General features: G+C 42.9%; 3 protein-coding genes across 3 annotated transcripts in view; 1 reads left to right on the forward strand and 2 right to left on the reverse strand.

Annotated features, from left to right (window-relative positions):
- The window catches only part of ABCG1 (ATP binding cassette subfamily G member 1), a 197,910-nt gene that overhangs the window by 172,987 nt on the left and 6,489 nt on the right, over positions 1–18,434 (forward strand). The window lies entirely within an intron of this gene.
- LOC130357194 (integumentary mucin A.1-like) lies at positions 945–4,784 on the reverse strand. The gene is made up of 3 exons (XM_056559736.1): positions 4,488–4,784; positions 2,152–2,487; positions 945–1,072 (listed from the first exon to the last, which is right to left on the reverse strand). Exons 1-3 carry the CDS (start codon positions 4,612–4,614, stop codon positions 1,059–1,061), a joined length of 477 nt encoding a protein of 158 aa, XP_056415711.1. The 5' UTR covers positions 4,615–4,784; the 3' UTR covers positions 945–1,058.
- LOC130357193 (integumentary mucin A.1-like) overlaps positions 10,240–18,434 on the reverse strand; it is a 30,563-nt gene continuing 22,368 nt past the window's right edge. The window contains exon 4 of the mRNA XM_056559734.1: positions 10,240–11,141. Coding sequence (XP_056415709.1) covers positions 10,726–11,141 — 416 coding nt within the window. The 3' untranslated portion in view covers positions 10,240–10,725. The remainder of the gene's footprint in view (positions 11,142–18,434) is intronic.

Consider the following 18,434-nt stretch of genomic DNA (forward strand, 5'->3'; position numbering starts at 1 on the left):
CAGAGGCTTTTTCAAAAATGAAAGAAGTGATCTGATTGGTTGCTATGGGCAACTCTGCAATTTTTCCTCTGGACAGGTTTTGATGAATCTCCCCCATAGTGTTTAGATGTGCTAAGCCCCCATAAGACTGACATCTGTAACTTCAACAAGAGGTGGGGGTGTAGTAGAGTAGTAGTTTTCTGGTTCTTTGTCTTAATATATATATATATATATATATTTATATATATATATATATATATATTTGCCACAGTAAAAAATATTTTGCACCTTAAATATTTTGTACCCCCTCCAATGGAAAACTTTTTTTTTTAAAATCAACTGGTGCCAGAAAGTTAAAAAGATTTGTAAATTACTTCTATTTAAAAAATCTTAATCCTTACAGTACTTATCAGCTGTTATATGCTTCACAGGAAGTTCTTTTCTTGTTGAATTTCCTTTCTGTCTGACCACAGTGCTCTCTGCTGACACCTCTGTCCATGTCAGGAACTGTCCAGAGCAGGAGAGGTTTGCTATGGGGATTTTCTCCTACTCTGGACATTTCCTAAAATGGACACAGGTGTCAGCAGAGAGCACTGTGGTCAGACAGAAAGGAAACTCAAAAAGAAAAGAACTTCCTGTGGAGCGTATAACAGCTTATAATTACTGGAAGGATTAAGATTTTTAAATAGAAGTAATTTACAAATCTCTAACTTTCTGGCACCAGTTCATTTAAAAAAAAAAAAAAAATGTTTTCCAGTGGAGTACCCCTTTAAAGTGGTCGGAGTGTTGTGTCGATCAAAGAGGTGGATACTTTGGGCAGGCACTGTATAACCGTACATTTATAAACCGTAATTATAAGCCAGCAGATGCCCATGGTCTTACTTTACCCATATCTGTAACATAATTTGCCCCCACTTTGGGCATTATTGTTATGGAAAAGAAGCCATTGAGCCAAAACTGTTCAATACGCCCAAGATGATCTTTATTTTATGCAACAGAGACATCATGAAAGAAGAGAAGGCAAGAAGATGAATGTTGGGAGCGCTGGTCGCTGTAGTTCTCCATGACTGGCCAGATCTTTATTCAATACAAACTGTAAGAAACAAGTGATGTATAAATAGGATTACATTCATGTAGAATTACACTTCCAAAACTGAGCTGTTGCATTCAAAACGCTGCCCCCATAACATTACCAGCCATTGTCATACCCCCAATAATATTTCCGGATGTAGTCATTGTCAGAACACCCTCAACATTGCTAAGCAAACCAAGCCCCCCCCCCCCCCCCATACTTTTGCCAGTCACAGCCCCCATAATATTGCTATACAAATCCAGTTTCCCAATAGCATTGGAAGACATAGTAGAGACATAGATTCCCAAGTGTAGACAGTGCCATCGAAAATACTGTTATGCACCAACAATACCATCCACTGTAGGTGCACCCTTCCCCATGCCCCAAAACAGTGTTAGATGCTGTTCCTTCACAACAGTGCCAATGGGTGCCATAACATTTCCAACTCCCCTAAAATAGCAATACAAACCACAGTACCCCCCTTTCCTTAGCCAAAGAGCTGCTATTTTCAGCTACAGAGCCCTAAATGTCAACTATAAAGTCATACATGCTTCAATACCAGCCACAAACCCCCAAAGGCAACACCAATGACTTTTGGCCCCCTCCTATCTCCTACGATTTACCCCCTCCTATCATTAACGACTTACTCCCTCCTATCACCTACGATTTACCCCCTCTTATCACCAACGACTTACCCCCTCTTATCACCAATGACTTACCCCCTCTATTCACCAATGACTTACCCCCTCTTATCACCAATGACTTACCCCCTCTTTTCACCAACGACTTACCCCCTCTTTTCACCAATGACTTACACCATCCTATCACCAACAACTTACCCTCTCCTATCACCAACAACTTACTCCCTCCTATCACCAGAGACTTACCCCCTCCTATCACCAATGACTTACACCCTCCTATTACTATTACCTTCTTCATAACAATAGGGAGAAGCAACTATTTGATGTTAAATCTTCAGAACAGACTTTGGTCATAGACAATCAATCCAACTTATCAATGCAATAACATATACCCCCTAGGTATATGAGAAAGTACCATAGTGATTCAATCTGTTTGTACATGTCAATATCAGTGTTTACCTTCTGGCTCGTCCACTTGAGGTTCTTGAACCTGAGGCACAGGATCAACTTGAGGTTCTTGAACCTGAGGCATAGGGTCTACTTGAGGTTCTTGAACCTGAGGCACTGGGTCTACTTGAGGTTCTTGAACATGAGGCACAGGGTCTACTTGAGGCTCTTGAACCTGGGGCTCAGGGACTATTTCTGGGACCACAGGCCTAGGGACTTTGTAACACCAAATGACCCCAGGGATCCTAGAGTCGAAGCAACATCCTTTTCTGTTACATTCCTGCTCACCGATGCCCCCGAATCCACAGTCTGTCCTCTCGCGTGGTGGCAAAGTGCACTGAGCTTCAGCTTGAAGATAAAAACAACATAAATTATTTGCATATAAGAAAAACAAAATGGCAGAGCGTCTTATAGGGTGACACTCTATGGCAATTAGAAGGTGCACATGTGGAATAAGAGAGGTGCTCACACTATTGGATTGTGTGACAACACCTATGTAAGCTTTATAGACCAACTGGTCACTGTGGTTCCAATAGAGAGAGCTGCAGTTTCAACACGTCTATATGTCGAACCCTAATTTCAGGTGGGCATCAGAAAAAATACAGAAGGAAACGCCAAATATCAATGGATACTTCACTTGGCCCCTAAAAGGATGAAGTTCTGCAGACATCAATGTTTAGTTTTTAAGAGCTTTATTTATTTATTTATTTATTTTTCACAACGCATTTCAGGGAGATAATTTCCCATGTTGATCACCTGAGGAAGTTGAATTATCTGAAATACCTTGTGTAAAGATAAAATAAAGCTCTTTAAAACTCAACATTGACGTCTGCAGAACTCCATCCTTTGAGGGTCCAAGCACAGTATCCAGGGATTTTTGGCATTTCCTCTTGTTGTATAAATGATTTGCAGTCCCAGATCAATGCTCTGTGAGCTAACTGTATCAGTGTCAATGACTCAGTGTCAAGTTCTTAAAAATGTTTATGAAATGAAAAGCTTGTAAACTGCAGAACATTCTGTCCTATTTTTGTTTTCATGAGACTTTGTAATCACTTGTCATCCATTTATTTCTGAAATACAATGTGCCCGAAAATCAAATATTCTGGAGTTTGGTATCTTACATCTATGCCGTTCACCGTGCGAGATCATAAATAATATATTGTCATAGTTCGGACAATCCCACATTCAACGATACCAAATGTGATTATTATTGTTACATTTTTTTTATTTGTAAGATGGAAAAGCGGGGTGATTTCAACTTTTATTAAGGGAAGGGCTTTTATATAATACATTTTTTTTTAAAATAATTTTTTATGCACTTTTTAAGTCTCCAAAGGAAATCATTAGATTGCTTGCACAAAAAAAAAAAAAAAAAACATCAAAATTTTATTTGCACAAAAAACAAATACAGCTTCACTGCAAAAATTGGTGTACGGTGCACCAAACAGTAGACAACTTTGAAAGATGTTCTACCGAAAATTGCGCAATTGCGTGGACATTTTTGGACAAAATTTGCAGGGACATTTAGAATATTGAAGTGGTGTAAAGTAGGGATCGACCAATATTGATTTTTTTTAGGGCCGATACAGATAATCTGTGAACTTTCAGGCCTATAGCCGATAACTTATACCGGTATTCCGGTATAAGTTATCAGCTATTTCTTCCCCCTCCCCCGGCCCCGCACAAGCCACTGCAGATCAATGATTTAAAGCGGGCGCTTTAAATCAATTAACTGTAGCGGCTTTTGCGGGACCAGAGACCGCCGCCGCCACCCTTTTCTCTCCCCCTGCCTGTTCTGGGGTCCTCCTGAGTCCAACCACAACTGCCGCTGCCCTCCCCTGCCTATCCTCTGGCCAGAGTCCAGCCGCCGCTGCTCACTTCTCTCCCCCTGCCGGTCCTGAGTCCAACCACCGCCGCTGCGCTATTGCCTCCCTCATCCCCCGTTTTATAATGACCTGTTCCGGGGGTCCGCGCTACTTCTGGCTCCGGCGTCATCCTGTCACTGTCCGCACTGACGGTGACGTTGCGCTGAGGACGTCACTCATCATTGCGCAGCGCACAGCAAAAGCGCAGGACGCCGCAGGAGCCAGAAGTAGCGCGGACCCCGGGAACAGGTAATTATAAAACTGGGGATGGGGGAGGCAATGGTGCAGCGGCGGCGGTCTCTTGCCGGGAGGTGGGGGGGGGGGAGGGGGCAGGGCTTTATCGACATTATAGGCAAGGTGATTGCCGATACCGATAACGTCCAAAATCGTGAATATCGGTCAATAATATCGGCCAAACCAATAATCGGTCGGTCCCTAGTGTAAAGCCAATGATAAACATCCTCCACAGAGTCTTCTACTTACTCAGAACAGGACTGGCTCCCGTTTGCAGAATCTGCGCAGAGATTACGGTGAGGGCGAGGACTAAGAACGCGTGAAGAGACATCTTGCCGGTATAACAGACACGTATTGTAAAGACCGCGTCGCGCATTTATATGCATCCAAGATATTTGCTTTTGTGAGCAGAACTGTTTACTAAGGGAGCCGGTGGCCCTCCGTATAATCCTCTACTTAATTTTAATTCCGTGCACTTTGCAGACAGATTATTGTTATTTGCTAAGAAGGTTTATACTTGTACAACATATGGACTACGGGAAGAGAACAAGTAAGACAAATGTAAAGTATAAGCGCCATTTATTTCAGACCGCTGTGAAAACAAAGACAGGTAGGGACAATTACAGGGGAACTCCATGGGAACTGGTGGCGGCTTCTGTCCAGGAACAACAACAGGATTGGGTGTTCAAAATCCGATCCTTCTCTCCTCAGGCTTCATCTCCCGGGGGAATCGAGAGGGCAGAATTGAGGGACATGTGTAATTGAGTATATGTCATCACCCCTGCATAAGATATCTGACCGTGGGGTCCCGCCACTGGGGACCCACGCAATCTTGCATTCAGCACCCACCTCTTTGAGCTGCACGGCGTGCAGCTCAAAGAGGTGGGTGCCGAATGCAAGATTGCGGGGGTCCCCAGCGGCAGGACCCCCACGGTCAGACATTTTATCCCCTATCCTTTGGATAGGGGATAAGATGTCTTAGGGCCGGAGTACCCCTTTAATTAGGCTCCTATCTGGTTGTTTTCAGGAGTAAGGTGAACGCTAGTAAGATGCTGGTAAAGTGCACTGTGCGGAGGTGCAGGGCCTAAAAGTCCATAGACATCCAATATTGCAATGTAGAAACTGAAAAGGCCGCACTCACCGATTCTTCATAAGGTGCTTTATACTATCCTTGAACAGTGGGGGATACTACATGCGGCTGCTGTACAGGAGCGACACATGTTTTGCGCTTAGCCGCGCATCGTCTGGCTCTGAGTCCTTACCTGCAATCCCTGCCTTATACAGTGGTCCCTCAACATATGATGGTAATCCGTTCCAAATGAACCATCGTTACTTGAATCCATCGTATGTTGAGGAATCCGTGAAATAGTAATATAGAGAGTTATACTCACGTGTCCCTGCCGTTCCGGACCGTCACCGCTGCCCTGGATCGTCACTGTCATCACGCCCCCGGGGTGTCCTTGCTGCTCCGGACCGTCACCGCTGCCCTGGATCGTCACTGTCATCACGCCCCCGGGGTGTCCTTGCTGCTCCGGACCGTCACCGCTGGTCTCCATCACCGTCATCACGTCGCTGCGCACGTCGCTCCTATTGGATGACGACACGTGTGCAGGGCGACGTGATGACGACGAAGGAGAGCGACGGCCATGCAGCGGAGCATGAAGAGGACGGTCCTGAACGTCGGGGACAGGTGATTGACGCTCACCGTACCACACAGGGCACCTTAAACGGCTATCCTGTGGCAGCTGAAGAAGTCTAATAAAATAAAATGACAGCTGCTAAATTTAAACCCTAGTTCTGCCATCTAGGGTCCAGCTGGCATCATTTTACTAGTCTCTTACTAACATTTTCCATATCTCCCTCTAACATGTGTGGCCCTCCACCATTACTGTCGTTTATGTGTCTCCCCGATTCCTTAGATTGGCCTTGTGTGGACCCTTAAATGTCTAGATAAAGTCATCAATAATCAGAGACCTGTGAGTTTGCTGAGTCTCCTAGTCGTCGGGGAGTAACTACTGAGAATATAATACGTCAACATCTTGGATGCCCTATAACCATACCCCCAGCTGTAGGCTCTGTAATACTCCTGGAGATACACATGGCTTGTACCCTGTATAGACAGGCAATCCTTATGAAAACAAACCAAAGCCAACACTTCAGATCAAATCCTTTGCATCTCAATACATAAGCTATAAGAATCCCTGTAACATTTGTTCATGCTTCAATTTGCAGGTTGAGATTTTTTTTCCTACAACAAAACTGCCTAGGGGGCGCTAAAGATCAGAAGTGGTTATTCACGCAACACATTGAAAACCTATGTACAATTGAGTGATCCATCTGTGGTGGTCGCAGGCTGCCCGGGTAAGAGAGGGGTCTAACCCAGCGCAGGTGTTTGCTGGCTAATTGAGAATCCTGAACACTTGCCCCCGATCCCCAGGACAGCGAGCACCAGTTTTGGTTGCAGCCTACACTGCGGCCTACACTGAGAGTTGGCTGTGACCTTTGCCCTGACGCAGTGCAGGTGCGATGACGTCACTCATTGGTGTTTGCGCTGTGGCGGTAGAAGGACATGGCCTGTACTGCGACGAAGATTGCTGCATGGGACAGGAGGTAAACATGATTTCTTTTTTTCATCCTGGCTGGCTTACTGGCTACATACTTGACTACCTATCTGGCAACACACCTATCTACCTGCAAGTCAGTTATGCCTGACTTGCAAATTTTGGTCCACTAGACTTGGTCTCCTCAGGAAGGGCAGAGTTGAGGGACACACGTGACTCAGACTAACCCCAAGTACTCTGCCCATGGAGATCTTATTCCCTATCAAAGGATAGGGGATTAGATGTCTGATCACGATCACCGTGCAGCACCCATGCACCCTCGTGATGTCATGCCACGCCCCCTCCATTCATCACGGGACCCCCGCGATCAGACATCTTATCCCCTATCCTTTGGTTAGGGTATAAGATGTCCAGGGGATCAACTCAGGGACTTTCAACTTTCAGTTATTGGTCAGGAGTTGACATGTGACCTAATGACTATTCAGCTGTACATTCAGTGCAAGACAAGAGAGAAATATTAACAAGTCTAACCTGGAGTCAGCTCTGGGTCAGTCTCGGTGATCACAGCGCCATGTAGCATTTCAGGAGGTTACTTTCTCCAGTTTACTCCAAGATGGTAATTTTAACTCTCTGTGGGCTAAATGTAAACAATGCTCCTATGGTAAATAATATCTTGCTGCTAATTTTTTTTAGGATTTGGGGGAGTGAAGTGCTATATTCTACATTTTATTACCCGTAAAAGCAAAAGTATATATGGTGGCCCAGTACAGGAGTTGCACCCCTGTACCCTAGCTGCCCTTGTCTGGCCGACTCCATACAGTGACCCCTGGGCCCCCCCTTCTCCTGTCTCAAGTCAGCGTGGCCTGCATCCAAATTGTACAAATCCACTATAAGTCCCAGCAAGCCCTGTGGTCTCTGAAGTCGCTGGTCACCTCTGTGGGCCTAGCCAAGCTGTATAGACTGTTACATCTGTCTGATTCAGTAAAGCTGCTGTTGTTCCGTAACTTGGTGTCGGAGTCATTATTTGCCCCCGTGCCTAGCCCAGGATCCAGCGGTATTCCTTCGGGTGGTGTAGAGGATAAACCAGGCTCTGGCGTCACGAACACAAGGGGTTAACTCCTTAACGACAAAGGATGTATATTTACGTCCTGCGCCGGCTCCCACGATATGCTGCGGGGTCACGTCATATCGCGGAGGTCCCGGCGGCCATCAACGGCTGGGACCCGCAACTAATACAGGACATCACCGATTGCGGTGATGCCCTGTATTAACCCTTCAGACGCGGCGATCAAAGCTGACCGCCACGTCTGAAGCGAAAGTGAAACTATCCAGGTTGCTCAGTCGGGCTGTTCGGGACCGCCGCGGTGAAATCGCAGCTTCCAGAACAGCTTACAGGACACCAGGAGGGCCCTTACCTGCCTCTTCGGTGTCTGATCTGTGAATGACTGCTCCGTGGCTGAGATCCAGGCAGGAGCAGTCAAGCGCCGATAACACTGATCACAGGCGTGTTAATATACGCCAGTGATCAATGTAAAAGATCAGTGTGTGCAGTGTTATAGGTCCCTATGGGATAACAATGATCAGTATTAGAGATCAGTGTGTGCAGTGTTATAGGTCCCTATGGGATAACAATGATCAGTATTAGAGATCAGTGTGTGCAGTGTTATAGGTCCCTATGGGACCTATAACATGGCAAAAAAAAAGTAAAAAAAAAGTGTTAATAAAGGTCATTTAACCCCTTCCCTAATAAAAGTTTGAATCACCCCCCTTTTCCCATAAAAAAAATAAAACAGTGTAAATAAAAATAAACATATGTGGTATCGCCATGTGCTTAAATATCCGAACTATAAAAATATATCGTTAATTAAACCGCACGGTCAATGGCGTACATGTAAAAAAATTCCAATAAAAAGCTTATTTTTGGTCACTTTTTATACCATTAAAAATGAATAAAAAGTGATCAAAAAGTCTGATCAAAACAAAAATGGTACCGATAAAAACTTCAGATCACGGCGCAAAAAAGTGAGCGTATAAATTTTCCTGCATGTAGTTATGATTTTTTCCAGAAGTACGACAATATCCAACCTATATAAGTAGGGTATCACTTTAATCGTATGGACCTACAGAATAATAATAAGGTGTAATTTATACCGAAAAATGCACTGCGTAGCAACGGAAGCCCCCAAAAGTTACAAAATGGCGTTTTTTCTTCGATTTTGTCACACAATTATTTTTTTTTTCTGTTTCGCAGTGGATTTTTGGGTAACATGACTAATGTCACTGCAAAGTAGAATTGGTGACGCAAAAAATAAGCCATAATGTGGATTTTTAGGTGGAAAGTTGAAAGGGTTATGATTTTTAAAAGGTAAGGAGGAAAAAACGAAAATGCAAAAACTGAAAAACCCTGGGTCCTTAAGGGGTTAATGCCATCTGCCTCTAGGGTAACTCCATCTGCCCTGCGTCACACCATGTATGTATGTCCAGCATTACTTACGGATGGCTGGAGATATTTTGATGAAACTTGATCACAAGTGATATGAGTTAAATTAACCATAACCCACCCCTTTGTGCGAGGGCGGGTTTTTTTTGTATGAAGTTCTATGCAAGTCTAAGGGACTTCCGGTACATCTCTGGCTTGTTGTTTTACTCTTAGCTGCAGAGATTTCCCAGGAGTTTGAAATATTCCAATAAACTTTAGTAAAAAAAAAGGATCCAGCACTTAAAACTTTATTTAATTCATATAAAAGTCTAAATAAACATGCATACAGACTAATACAGCCAGGGACACAGAGAACTTAATCATGAGTCCATCAAACTTGGTACACGTTTCTTAAATGTGAAATTAAAATATAGTACATTTAGGGAAGTCCAAAAACCGACAATCTCCGCAGCCTGACACTAACATGATCAGGAGATGTACTGGAAGTCCCATGCAAGTCTACAGGACTTTCAGTACATCTTCTGATCCCGTTACTCTCTGGCTGCAGAGATTGCCTGGGAGCTTTAAAGGGGTACTCCGGTGCTAAGACATCTCATCCCCTATCCAAAGGATAGGGGATAAGATGCCTGATTGCGGGAGTCCCGCCGCTGGGGACGCCCGGGATCTTGCACGCGGCACCCTGTTTGTAATCAGTCCCCGGAGCGTGTTCGCTCCGGGTCTGATTACAGGCGACCACCGGGCCGGCGGCGTGTGACGTCACGCCTCCACCCCCGTGTGACGTCACGCTCTGCCCCTCAATGCAAGCCTACAGGAGGGGGCGTGATAGCTGTCACGCCCCCTCCCGTAGGCTTGCATTGAGGGGCGGAGGCGTGATGTCACACGGGGGTGGAGGCATGACGTCACACGCCGCCGGGGTGCCGCGTGCAAGATCCCGGGCATCCCCAGTGGAGGGACTCCCGCCATCAGGCATCTTATCCCCTATCCCTTGGATAGGGGATAAGATGTCTAAGCACCAGAAAACCCCTTTAAACATCCTACCGCCAGAAAATATCATGGTAAAGTATGATTTAACTGTCCAGCAGGCAGATGCAAAGAACACATCAGTGCAGGGTCAGTAAGAGGGCATGGCAGCACTGGAGTGCAGGGAGGACAAGAAGCCTATCACTGTTGGGGCTTAGGAATAGTAGAAAAGCTGGGTGGCATGCAGTATATGTAGAGCTTTACCAGACAGATATTCTCTTCAGCAGACTGAGATAGATGGGTGGCAGGCAGTACACAGTGCAGGGTTTACAGTACTACCCCAACTTTCCCAGTCTCCTGAACAGATTACCAGTCTGGAGAAGCAGATATATATGTATGTGTATATATATATATATATATATATATATATATATATATATATATATATATATCATTGATGCCCTGGCCTGGCAACAGCGGGTACTATGCCACTTATTAATAATGCCGCCACATAACATAAACACACTTAGTAACCAGAAAAGGCCAATATAGACAGAGAGATAAGACAGATATAACTGAGATGACTCCAGCTACAAAAAGTCCCGCAGCTGCTAAATAGGTTGGTGGTCTTTTGAGTGGTCTTCAGCGTGGTCTTTTGAGCGGTCCGCAGCGTGGTCTTCTGAGGGCTCCGCATCGTGGTATTCTGATTGGTCTGCAGCGTGGTATTCTGATTGGTCTGCAGCGTGGTATTCTGATTGGTCTGCAGCGTGGTATTCTGAGTGGTCTGCGGCGTGGTATTCTGAGTGGTCTGCGGCGTGGTATTCTGAGTGGTCTGTGGCGTGGTATTCTGAGTGGTCTGCTGAGTGGCGTTGACTGGGGGTACTCTGGTCACAGGCTCCTCTGCCAGTCCAATATTAAAATCATGTGAAGTGGTTGTTGTGCCTATAATGGATCCCGAAGGGAGAAACTATGGTCAGAGGTAGCACAAAATGTCCTGTATTTATAATAAAACATTTCAAGGGGAAATACAGGATAAGAAATTAAACATAGCTGCTTTCTTTGAAAAACAGTGCCACACCTGTCCTCAGGTTCTAAGCGGTATGACAAGTCTGCTTCATTCACGTCAATGGAACTGAACTGCAATACCAGACACATACAAGAATGGCGCTGTCAGGTATGACTGTTCTAATCCTGGGCCACCCCATTAATGAACTGAATTTACAGCAGTGTTTCGCCCCAACCGTGGTGCCTCCAGCTGTGGCAAAACTACAATACCCAGCATGCCCGGACAGCCAAAGGCTGTCCGGGCATGCTGGGAGTTGTAGTTTTGCCACAGCTGGAGACACCATGGTTGGGAAACATTGATTTACAGTTAATCCAATGAGACCCCACCACACTAGTACCCTCTTAGTAATGCTTTGCTCATAGGCCTCTGGTAACCTATACGGTGATTTGGTTATTTATAGATGTAGCCGTTTGCTCTTTGGCAGACACATTATAGTGACATCACAATGTGTAATACACAGGTTTTCCGGGTAAAACCTACCCAGAATGGAAAAAGTTAATTAACACATTCAGCTCTGCCACATATATAATGGGTCAACTTTATCATATACAACGAGAAATGGAAAAAACTGATCATTGGGTCATATTCAGAAAATGCAGAGCGTTCAAATCTGCTATTAATACCACATGGAGATAGGATATTACACAGTTTCACTGCTCTTACTGTAAAGAATACTTTCTTCTGTAGGTTAAAGGTGTATTCCAGGAAAAAAAAAACTATATATATATATATATATATATATATATATATATATATATATATATATATATATATGTATATATATCATCTGGCTCCAGAATGTTAAACAGATTTGTAAATTACTTCTATTAAAAAATCTTAATCCTTCATATAATTATCAGCTGCTGAAGTTGAGTTGTTCTTTTCTGTCTGGCAACAGTGCTCTCTGCTGACATCTCTGCTTGTATCGGGAACTGCACAGAGTAAGCGAAGTTTGCTATGGGGATTTACTTCTACTCTGGACAGTTCCCGAGACAGGTGTCATCAGAGAGCACTTAGACAGAAAAGAACAACTCAACTTCAGCACATCATAAGTACTGAAAGGATTAAGAATTTTTAATAGACCTAATTCACAAATCTGTTAAACTTTCTGGAGTTTTTTTTCCTGGATAAACCCTTTAAGGACATTTCTTGGTTCAGATTACATTGGGCTCTATCAGGATTAGGGCTTAGGCGTGACTACTATCTTTGGAAGAGGAAGAGTGGTGCAGTTTCTCATAGAAACCAATCAGATTGCATCTTTCATTTTTCAGAGGCCTTTTTATAAATGAAAGAAGGAATCTGATTGGTTGCTATGGGCAACTGCTCCACTTTTCCTCTGTACATGTTTTGATAAATTTCCCCTCTGGTTTCTTACTAGTGGTGTGTAGACTTTTTATGTCCACTGTACCATCTAAGATCTGGTTCACATACTGTCATTTTGTGCATAAGTTATCTTTTACCCTAAGCCCAAATTAAATCTAAATCCAGGGGGCTTTATTCATGTAGGCCTAAAATGCAAAGTGTGAATTTTTTTTATGAATCTACCCCAGTGGGTGTTGCCACCATTCAAGCAAAAAAAATACCAGCCATGCTAATTTGCATAATTAATTATGTAATTGTGACATCACAGAAGTGCTGCAATATACATGCAGGAGAAATTAAAAAATGTTCTCCTTTGCCTTTTAAACTTAATTTTATTTCAAGACAGGAGGCCTCGCATTATTTGCAATATCTTTCTTTACTGCAAAATGTAGCAGCAAAACAAAAACGAATATAACAGTGTAGAAGAAAAAACTTTACAATGAATATGCGCAACCAAGTGTGCTATGATATGAACAGTATCCAATGAGAGTGAGGCATAGGTACCTAACCACACCCTCTTTCTTTGCTGCTACCGCAGGATAAGTACATTTATATATATTGATATTCTTATATTCGTATATATTCTATTCTTGTCTTTTCTGACCATTTATTTTCATAAAAATCCTATTTACTTTATTTTTTTGGCATATTTAATTCCTTTTTCATAATAAAAAAATTAAGTTTTCTGTTTTGTTCACTCCATTACTTCTATATCTTTAGTTTTTCCCTCCATATATCTGTTTTTCCTACTCACCCCCTTCGTTGGTGTATGTTCGCCGCTTTCTTTCATTCTTACCGTGTTTTCTCCTTCCCCCGTGTCACTATTATCCTGTGACGTGCTTTTACTTCAATTCTCGCAAGTTTTCAGTTCAGTTGGCGATCAACTGAATTGTTCCCGCCCTCCCTTCTCCTCAGATGGGGCATTATTAGTCTTCAGTCTCTTCACGTAACCTCCGTGTATCCCTTCATATTTCCTGTCGCTGACTGGCTTAACTGCGGCTTCGGCTGTATATTTCCGCAATTCATTTCTAATGCTCTTCTGCCCCCTACTGTACTTTTTAGGATGGCTCAGCTATACATATATCATTTTTTTCTTATTATATATTATCCATTCCTAACTATATATAGCAGCTTACTAACTACTAATTCATTATATATTAATTAATTGGTTATTACCTAACTAATTCATAAAATGTACAATATATTATACTTCATAATTTTACAAAATACAAAAATGTCTTCTGAACAAACTTCTACTAAAGATTGTGAATATGTCTCTACTGAGCAGATACGAGATATTGTTGACCAATCTGTGTCAATTTCAGTACAAAAAGTAGTTAATTCTGCAATTGTTACTATGCATGAGTCTGTGGCGAAGTCAGCTGCTATGGAAATCTCTCAGTCTTTCAATCATAAAGCAGCCCAAAGCGCTAAACATACAAAAAATATTCCTGTAAAGAGGCATTCTGATTATGATGGCTAGAGATGAGCGAACTTACAGTAAATTCGATTCATCACGAACTTCTCGGCTCGGCAGTTGATGGCTTTTCCTGCGTAAATTAGTTCAGTTTTCAGGTGCTCCCGTGGGCTGGAAAAGGTGGATACAGTCCTAGGAGAATCTTTCCTAGGACTGTATCCACCTTTTCCAGCCCACCGGAGCACCTGAAAGCTGAACTAATTTATGCAGGATAAGTCATCAACTGCCGAGCCGAGAAGTTCATGACGAATCGAATTTACTGTAAGTTCGCTCATCTCTAATGATGGCCATAACCCTCAGAAACACAGAAAATCTATTCCTACTGAGGTATGCCAGGAAGCTGAAGCAGGCATGCATCCTTCTTGCAGCCGTACTGCAGATGCTCCTTCATTGTATCTTTCACCCTCCACCCGTGAGTAAGTAAATAAAGTAAGGGTTAATAAAGCCTCTCATCGGTCAAAACCGTATTCTTTTCAGGAATGCTCTGGGGACACTTCTGCAGAGGGTTCTATTTCCTCAGATTCGGATGACCCCTCCTATTACCCAATTGATTTGGAGGGCAATGATACAAATTTCAATTAAATTGATACTGGAAATGCCACTATTATATTTGATAGCACAGGCATCCCCTTTTTCGATCCCTCCCACATCAGGCATCCTAGGTCAGGAGAGTGGATCCCAAACCCTCAGGTGGAACAATATTTATCCCACTGGATTAAAAAAGGGCTTGTTAAAAAGTCCTGTAACAAACTTAGAGCGGAGTGCCCTAGGCCTACTCTTTCTGCTAATAATTCGGCAACTCCTGAACTTGACCCCATTTTGATCAAGTATCTGCAAAAATTGGGGAAAAACCCTAAGAAGAATGTTGACCGTGCCTTTAGGACATGTCAGGATAAGGTCCTAGACCTCCTGGGCCCCCTTACAAAAATTTTGAAGCTATCTGAAGAGGCCTCTGTGTCAGGAACTCCTATTGATGTTAACACCCTAAAGGGTTGGTCTCAAAGAGCGATCTCTTAGGCAATGCTAGTGAATCCATCTCCATTGAACGAAGACGGTCAATTTTAATGAAGTTGGATCACCAGTTAGCCCATTTAGCCACTTCGGAGTCTTCCACACCTACTGAGGATCTCCTGTTTGGGGATAATTTCATAAAAGAAATCTCCAAATATGTCAGCCTATTTTTGTCTTTAGATAAGGCGCAGACCTCATTAAAAAGGTAATTCCAAATAAAAATTTGGGGAAAGCTTGAAAAAACTGGGGCCGTTTTCCCAGCCGAGCCCCACATTTCAGATCACAGTATCAAGGCCCCCCTCAACAAGACAGACAATCCTACAGTGTACCTGTCCCTCAACCCCAGCCTTTCTTCCCCTACCAAGGACGGCACTGGAGGGCAAGGGGTCAAATAGTGTTGAGCGGCATAGGCCATATTCGAATTCGCGAATATTCGCGAATATATGGACGAATATTCGTCATATATTCGCGAATATTCGCATATTCGTTATATTCTCGTTTTATGTTCGCATATGCGAAAATTAACATATGTGAAAATTAGCATATACAAAATTAACATATGCGAAAATTCGCATATGTGAAAATTCGCATATGTGAAAATTCGCATATGCGAATTTTCGCATATGCGAATTTTTGCGTGCCAGTCTCACACAGTAGTATTAGAGCCTTCTTTACACCACACAAGCTGGAAGCAGAGAGGGGTGATCACTGTGATGTGTACTGTGAAGAAAAAAAAACAAAAAAAAAAAAAACGAAGTTTCGTAATTACGAATATATAGCGCTATATTCGCGAAATTCGCGAATTCGCGAATATGCGATATTCGCGAATAATATTCGAATTGCGAATATTCGCGAGCAACACTAGGGTCAAAGAGGTGCCAACCGGTCAAGACCTTCCTCAGGTAAGACTCCATCATCCTTCTTTCCAATTTCTAGTGGGCAGAAGGATCATTAATTTTTTTCCACAATTGGGAAATGATATCCTCCGACCAGTGGATTCTCAACACTGTACTGGGTTATCAGAGAGAATTCCTATCCAATCTATTCCAGGATCTCCTACCAAACCAAATAGATTTTTCCAAAGCAGACCAAATGTTGGTGAGATCAGAGATCTATGTGCGAAAAACGCTATTGTTCAAGTACCTCTAAACTCTAATGGTTTTGTAAGCAATCTCTTTCTAGTAAAAAAGAAAGACGGCTGCCACAGACCTGTCATAAACTTCAGACTTCTAAACAATTTTGTATGCTATCCTCATTTCAAGATGGAGGGTATCCATCTACTGAGAGATCTCTTATTAAGAGAGGACTGGTTGATCAAAATCGATCTCAAAGACGCATATCTTACAGTCCCTATTCATCCTGTATCTCAACCTTATCTCCAATTCATCTGGAACAAACAAAAACGTCAATTCACTTGCCTCCCTTTTGGCCTCTACTCTGCTGCTTGGTGCTTCACGAAGCTAATGAAACCTGTAGTAGCTTTTCTATGATCCAGGGGAGTTCGTCTAATAATTTATTTAGACGATATTCTCATCATGGCCGCTTCTCAACATCTGGTCTCCCTTCATATGGAATGGACTTTATCCCTTTTATCCAACCTCGGATTCATAATCAATTAAGAAAAGTCTATTCTACTCCCCTCGAAAGAAGTGGAGTTTCTGGGTTTTTCAGTGAACACCCATACTGCCGTTCTCAGTCTCCCTTCAAAGAAACTGAAGATTATTCAGAAAGAAATTCGGTCCATCCTCAACAAGGACAAAATTTCTCTTCAATCAGTGGCTCAAATTGTGGGTCTCTTGTCCACTTCCATTCAAGCTATCTTTCCAGCTCCAATACATTACAGGGCTCTTCAAAGATTAAAAATCCATCATCTAACAGAAGGTCTAGGATACTCAGATGAAGTTTGTCTGTCTTCAGAAGCCAAGGAAGAACTCCTGTGGTGCCTTTAATACATTCAGGAATGAAATGGCAAAGCCATTTTCAATTCTAATCCAGACCTAATTTAGGAATCAGATGCGACCCTCAATGGTTGGGGAGCTCGTCACGGTTCTTTTTCAACAGGGGGCAAATGGTCCCCCTTGGAATCCCAAATGCACATCCATTGTCTAGCACTCTAGCACTTTTAGACGGCTTTTTTGCATTACAGAGTTTTGTAAAAGACTTCTAATTCTAAAAGCGGAGTATCTTCCAGGTCTTTCCAATACTGTAGCAGATTGGAATTCCCGATATCTAGTCGTCTCCAATGACTATAAATTATATCCATCAGTTTTTCATCAAATCAACAGTCTATGGGGTCCTCTTCATCTGTACTTATTTGCCTCTCAACTCAATCGCCAACTTCCTCTATTCTTCAGTTGGCGCCCCGATCTGGAAGCATTAGAAGTGGATGCTCTCCTACAAGTATGGCCTCCAGGGACTCTGTATACCTTTCCCCCCTTTGCTCTCATTCACAGAGTTCTTCTCCAAGTATCCATTCATAAATCGACTTTAGTCTTGGTTCCCACAAATCCTGGGAATGTTATTGGATTATCCGAGAATCCTTCTGGAACTTCCAAATCTACTTTTAGATCGCATCAACTTCCTCTAGGGGTTTGACTGATTTCGGATCAACCCCTTTTGAATTTTCTCAGTCAACTAGATACATTCTCTCAGAAGCCTGGGCTTCAGGTACCAGGATTGCTTACCGATCAGCCTGGAAACTGGGTTGATTGGTGCACACAATGGGATTTGGATCCCGTACAGGCACCTATGCCCCATATCCTGAATTATCTCTCGGCCTCTTTCGACTCTGGCAAGGCTTATCGTACCCTAAATAAGCCATTTCTTTCAATCACGATCCTGTCAACCCCATTCCTATTGGCAAACATCCTTTAGTTTGCAAACGTCTTAAAGGAATACATTTTAAACACCCTCCTTTGCCTAAGTATCATTCTTCTTGGGACGTTAATATGCTTCTTCTATCCTGGGAAGATAATGATTCTCTTTCTTTAAAATTATTATCCATCACACTTACTACCCTTCTTTGCCTTATTTCTATTAAAAGAGTTTCTGACGTCACAACTCTAGATATTTCTTAAAGGCAATATTAACCTCAAGGTGTTACTTCAATGTCCACATTCGCACTAAAACCAATCTGCATCAGGTTTTCTATCCTTCTTTATCTCACAATGATAAGCTTTGTGTAGTTTGTTGCCTTAAATCTTATGAGTCTAAAACTATTCTCTTACGTCATTCTCCTTGTTCCCAACTTCTCATCTTCTATTGTAAACCTCACTTACCAGTTTCCTCTGGCTAGATGGATCAAAAAGGCAATGTCTTT

The sequence above is a fragment of the Hyla sarda genome, chromosome 2, assembly GCF_029499605.1.
Source record: "Hyla sarda isolate aHylSar1 chromosome 2, aHylSar1.hap1, whole genome shotgun sequence".
NCBI lineage: Eukaryota > Metazoa > Chordata > Amphibia > Anura > Hylidae > Hyla > Hyla sarda.

Excerpts from the sequence above, each read along its gene's own strand:
- LOC130357194 (XM_056559736.1), bottom strand. The coding sequence starts at position 4,614 with ATGCGCGACGCGGTCTTTACAATACGTGTCTGTTATACCGGCAAGATG. Across the intron at positions 2,488-4,487 it reads GGGAGCCAGTCCTGTTCTGA|CTGAAGCTCAGTGCACTTTG; the intron begins GTAAGTAGAAGA and ends TTTATCTTCAAG.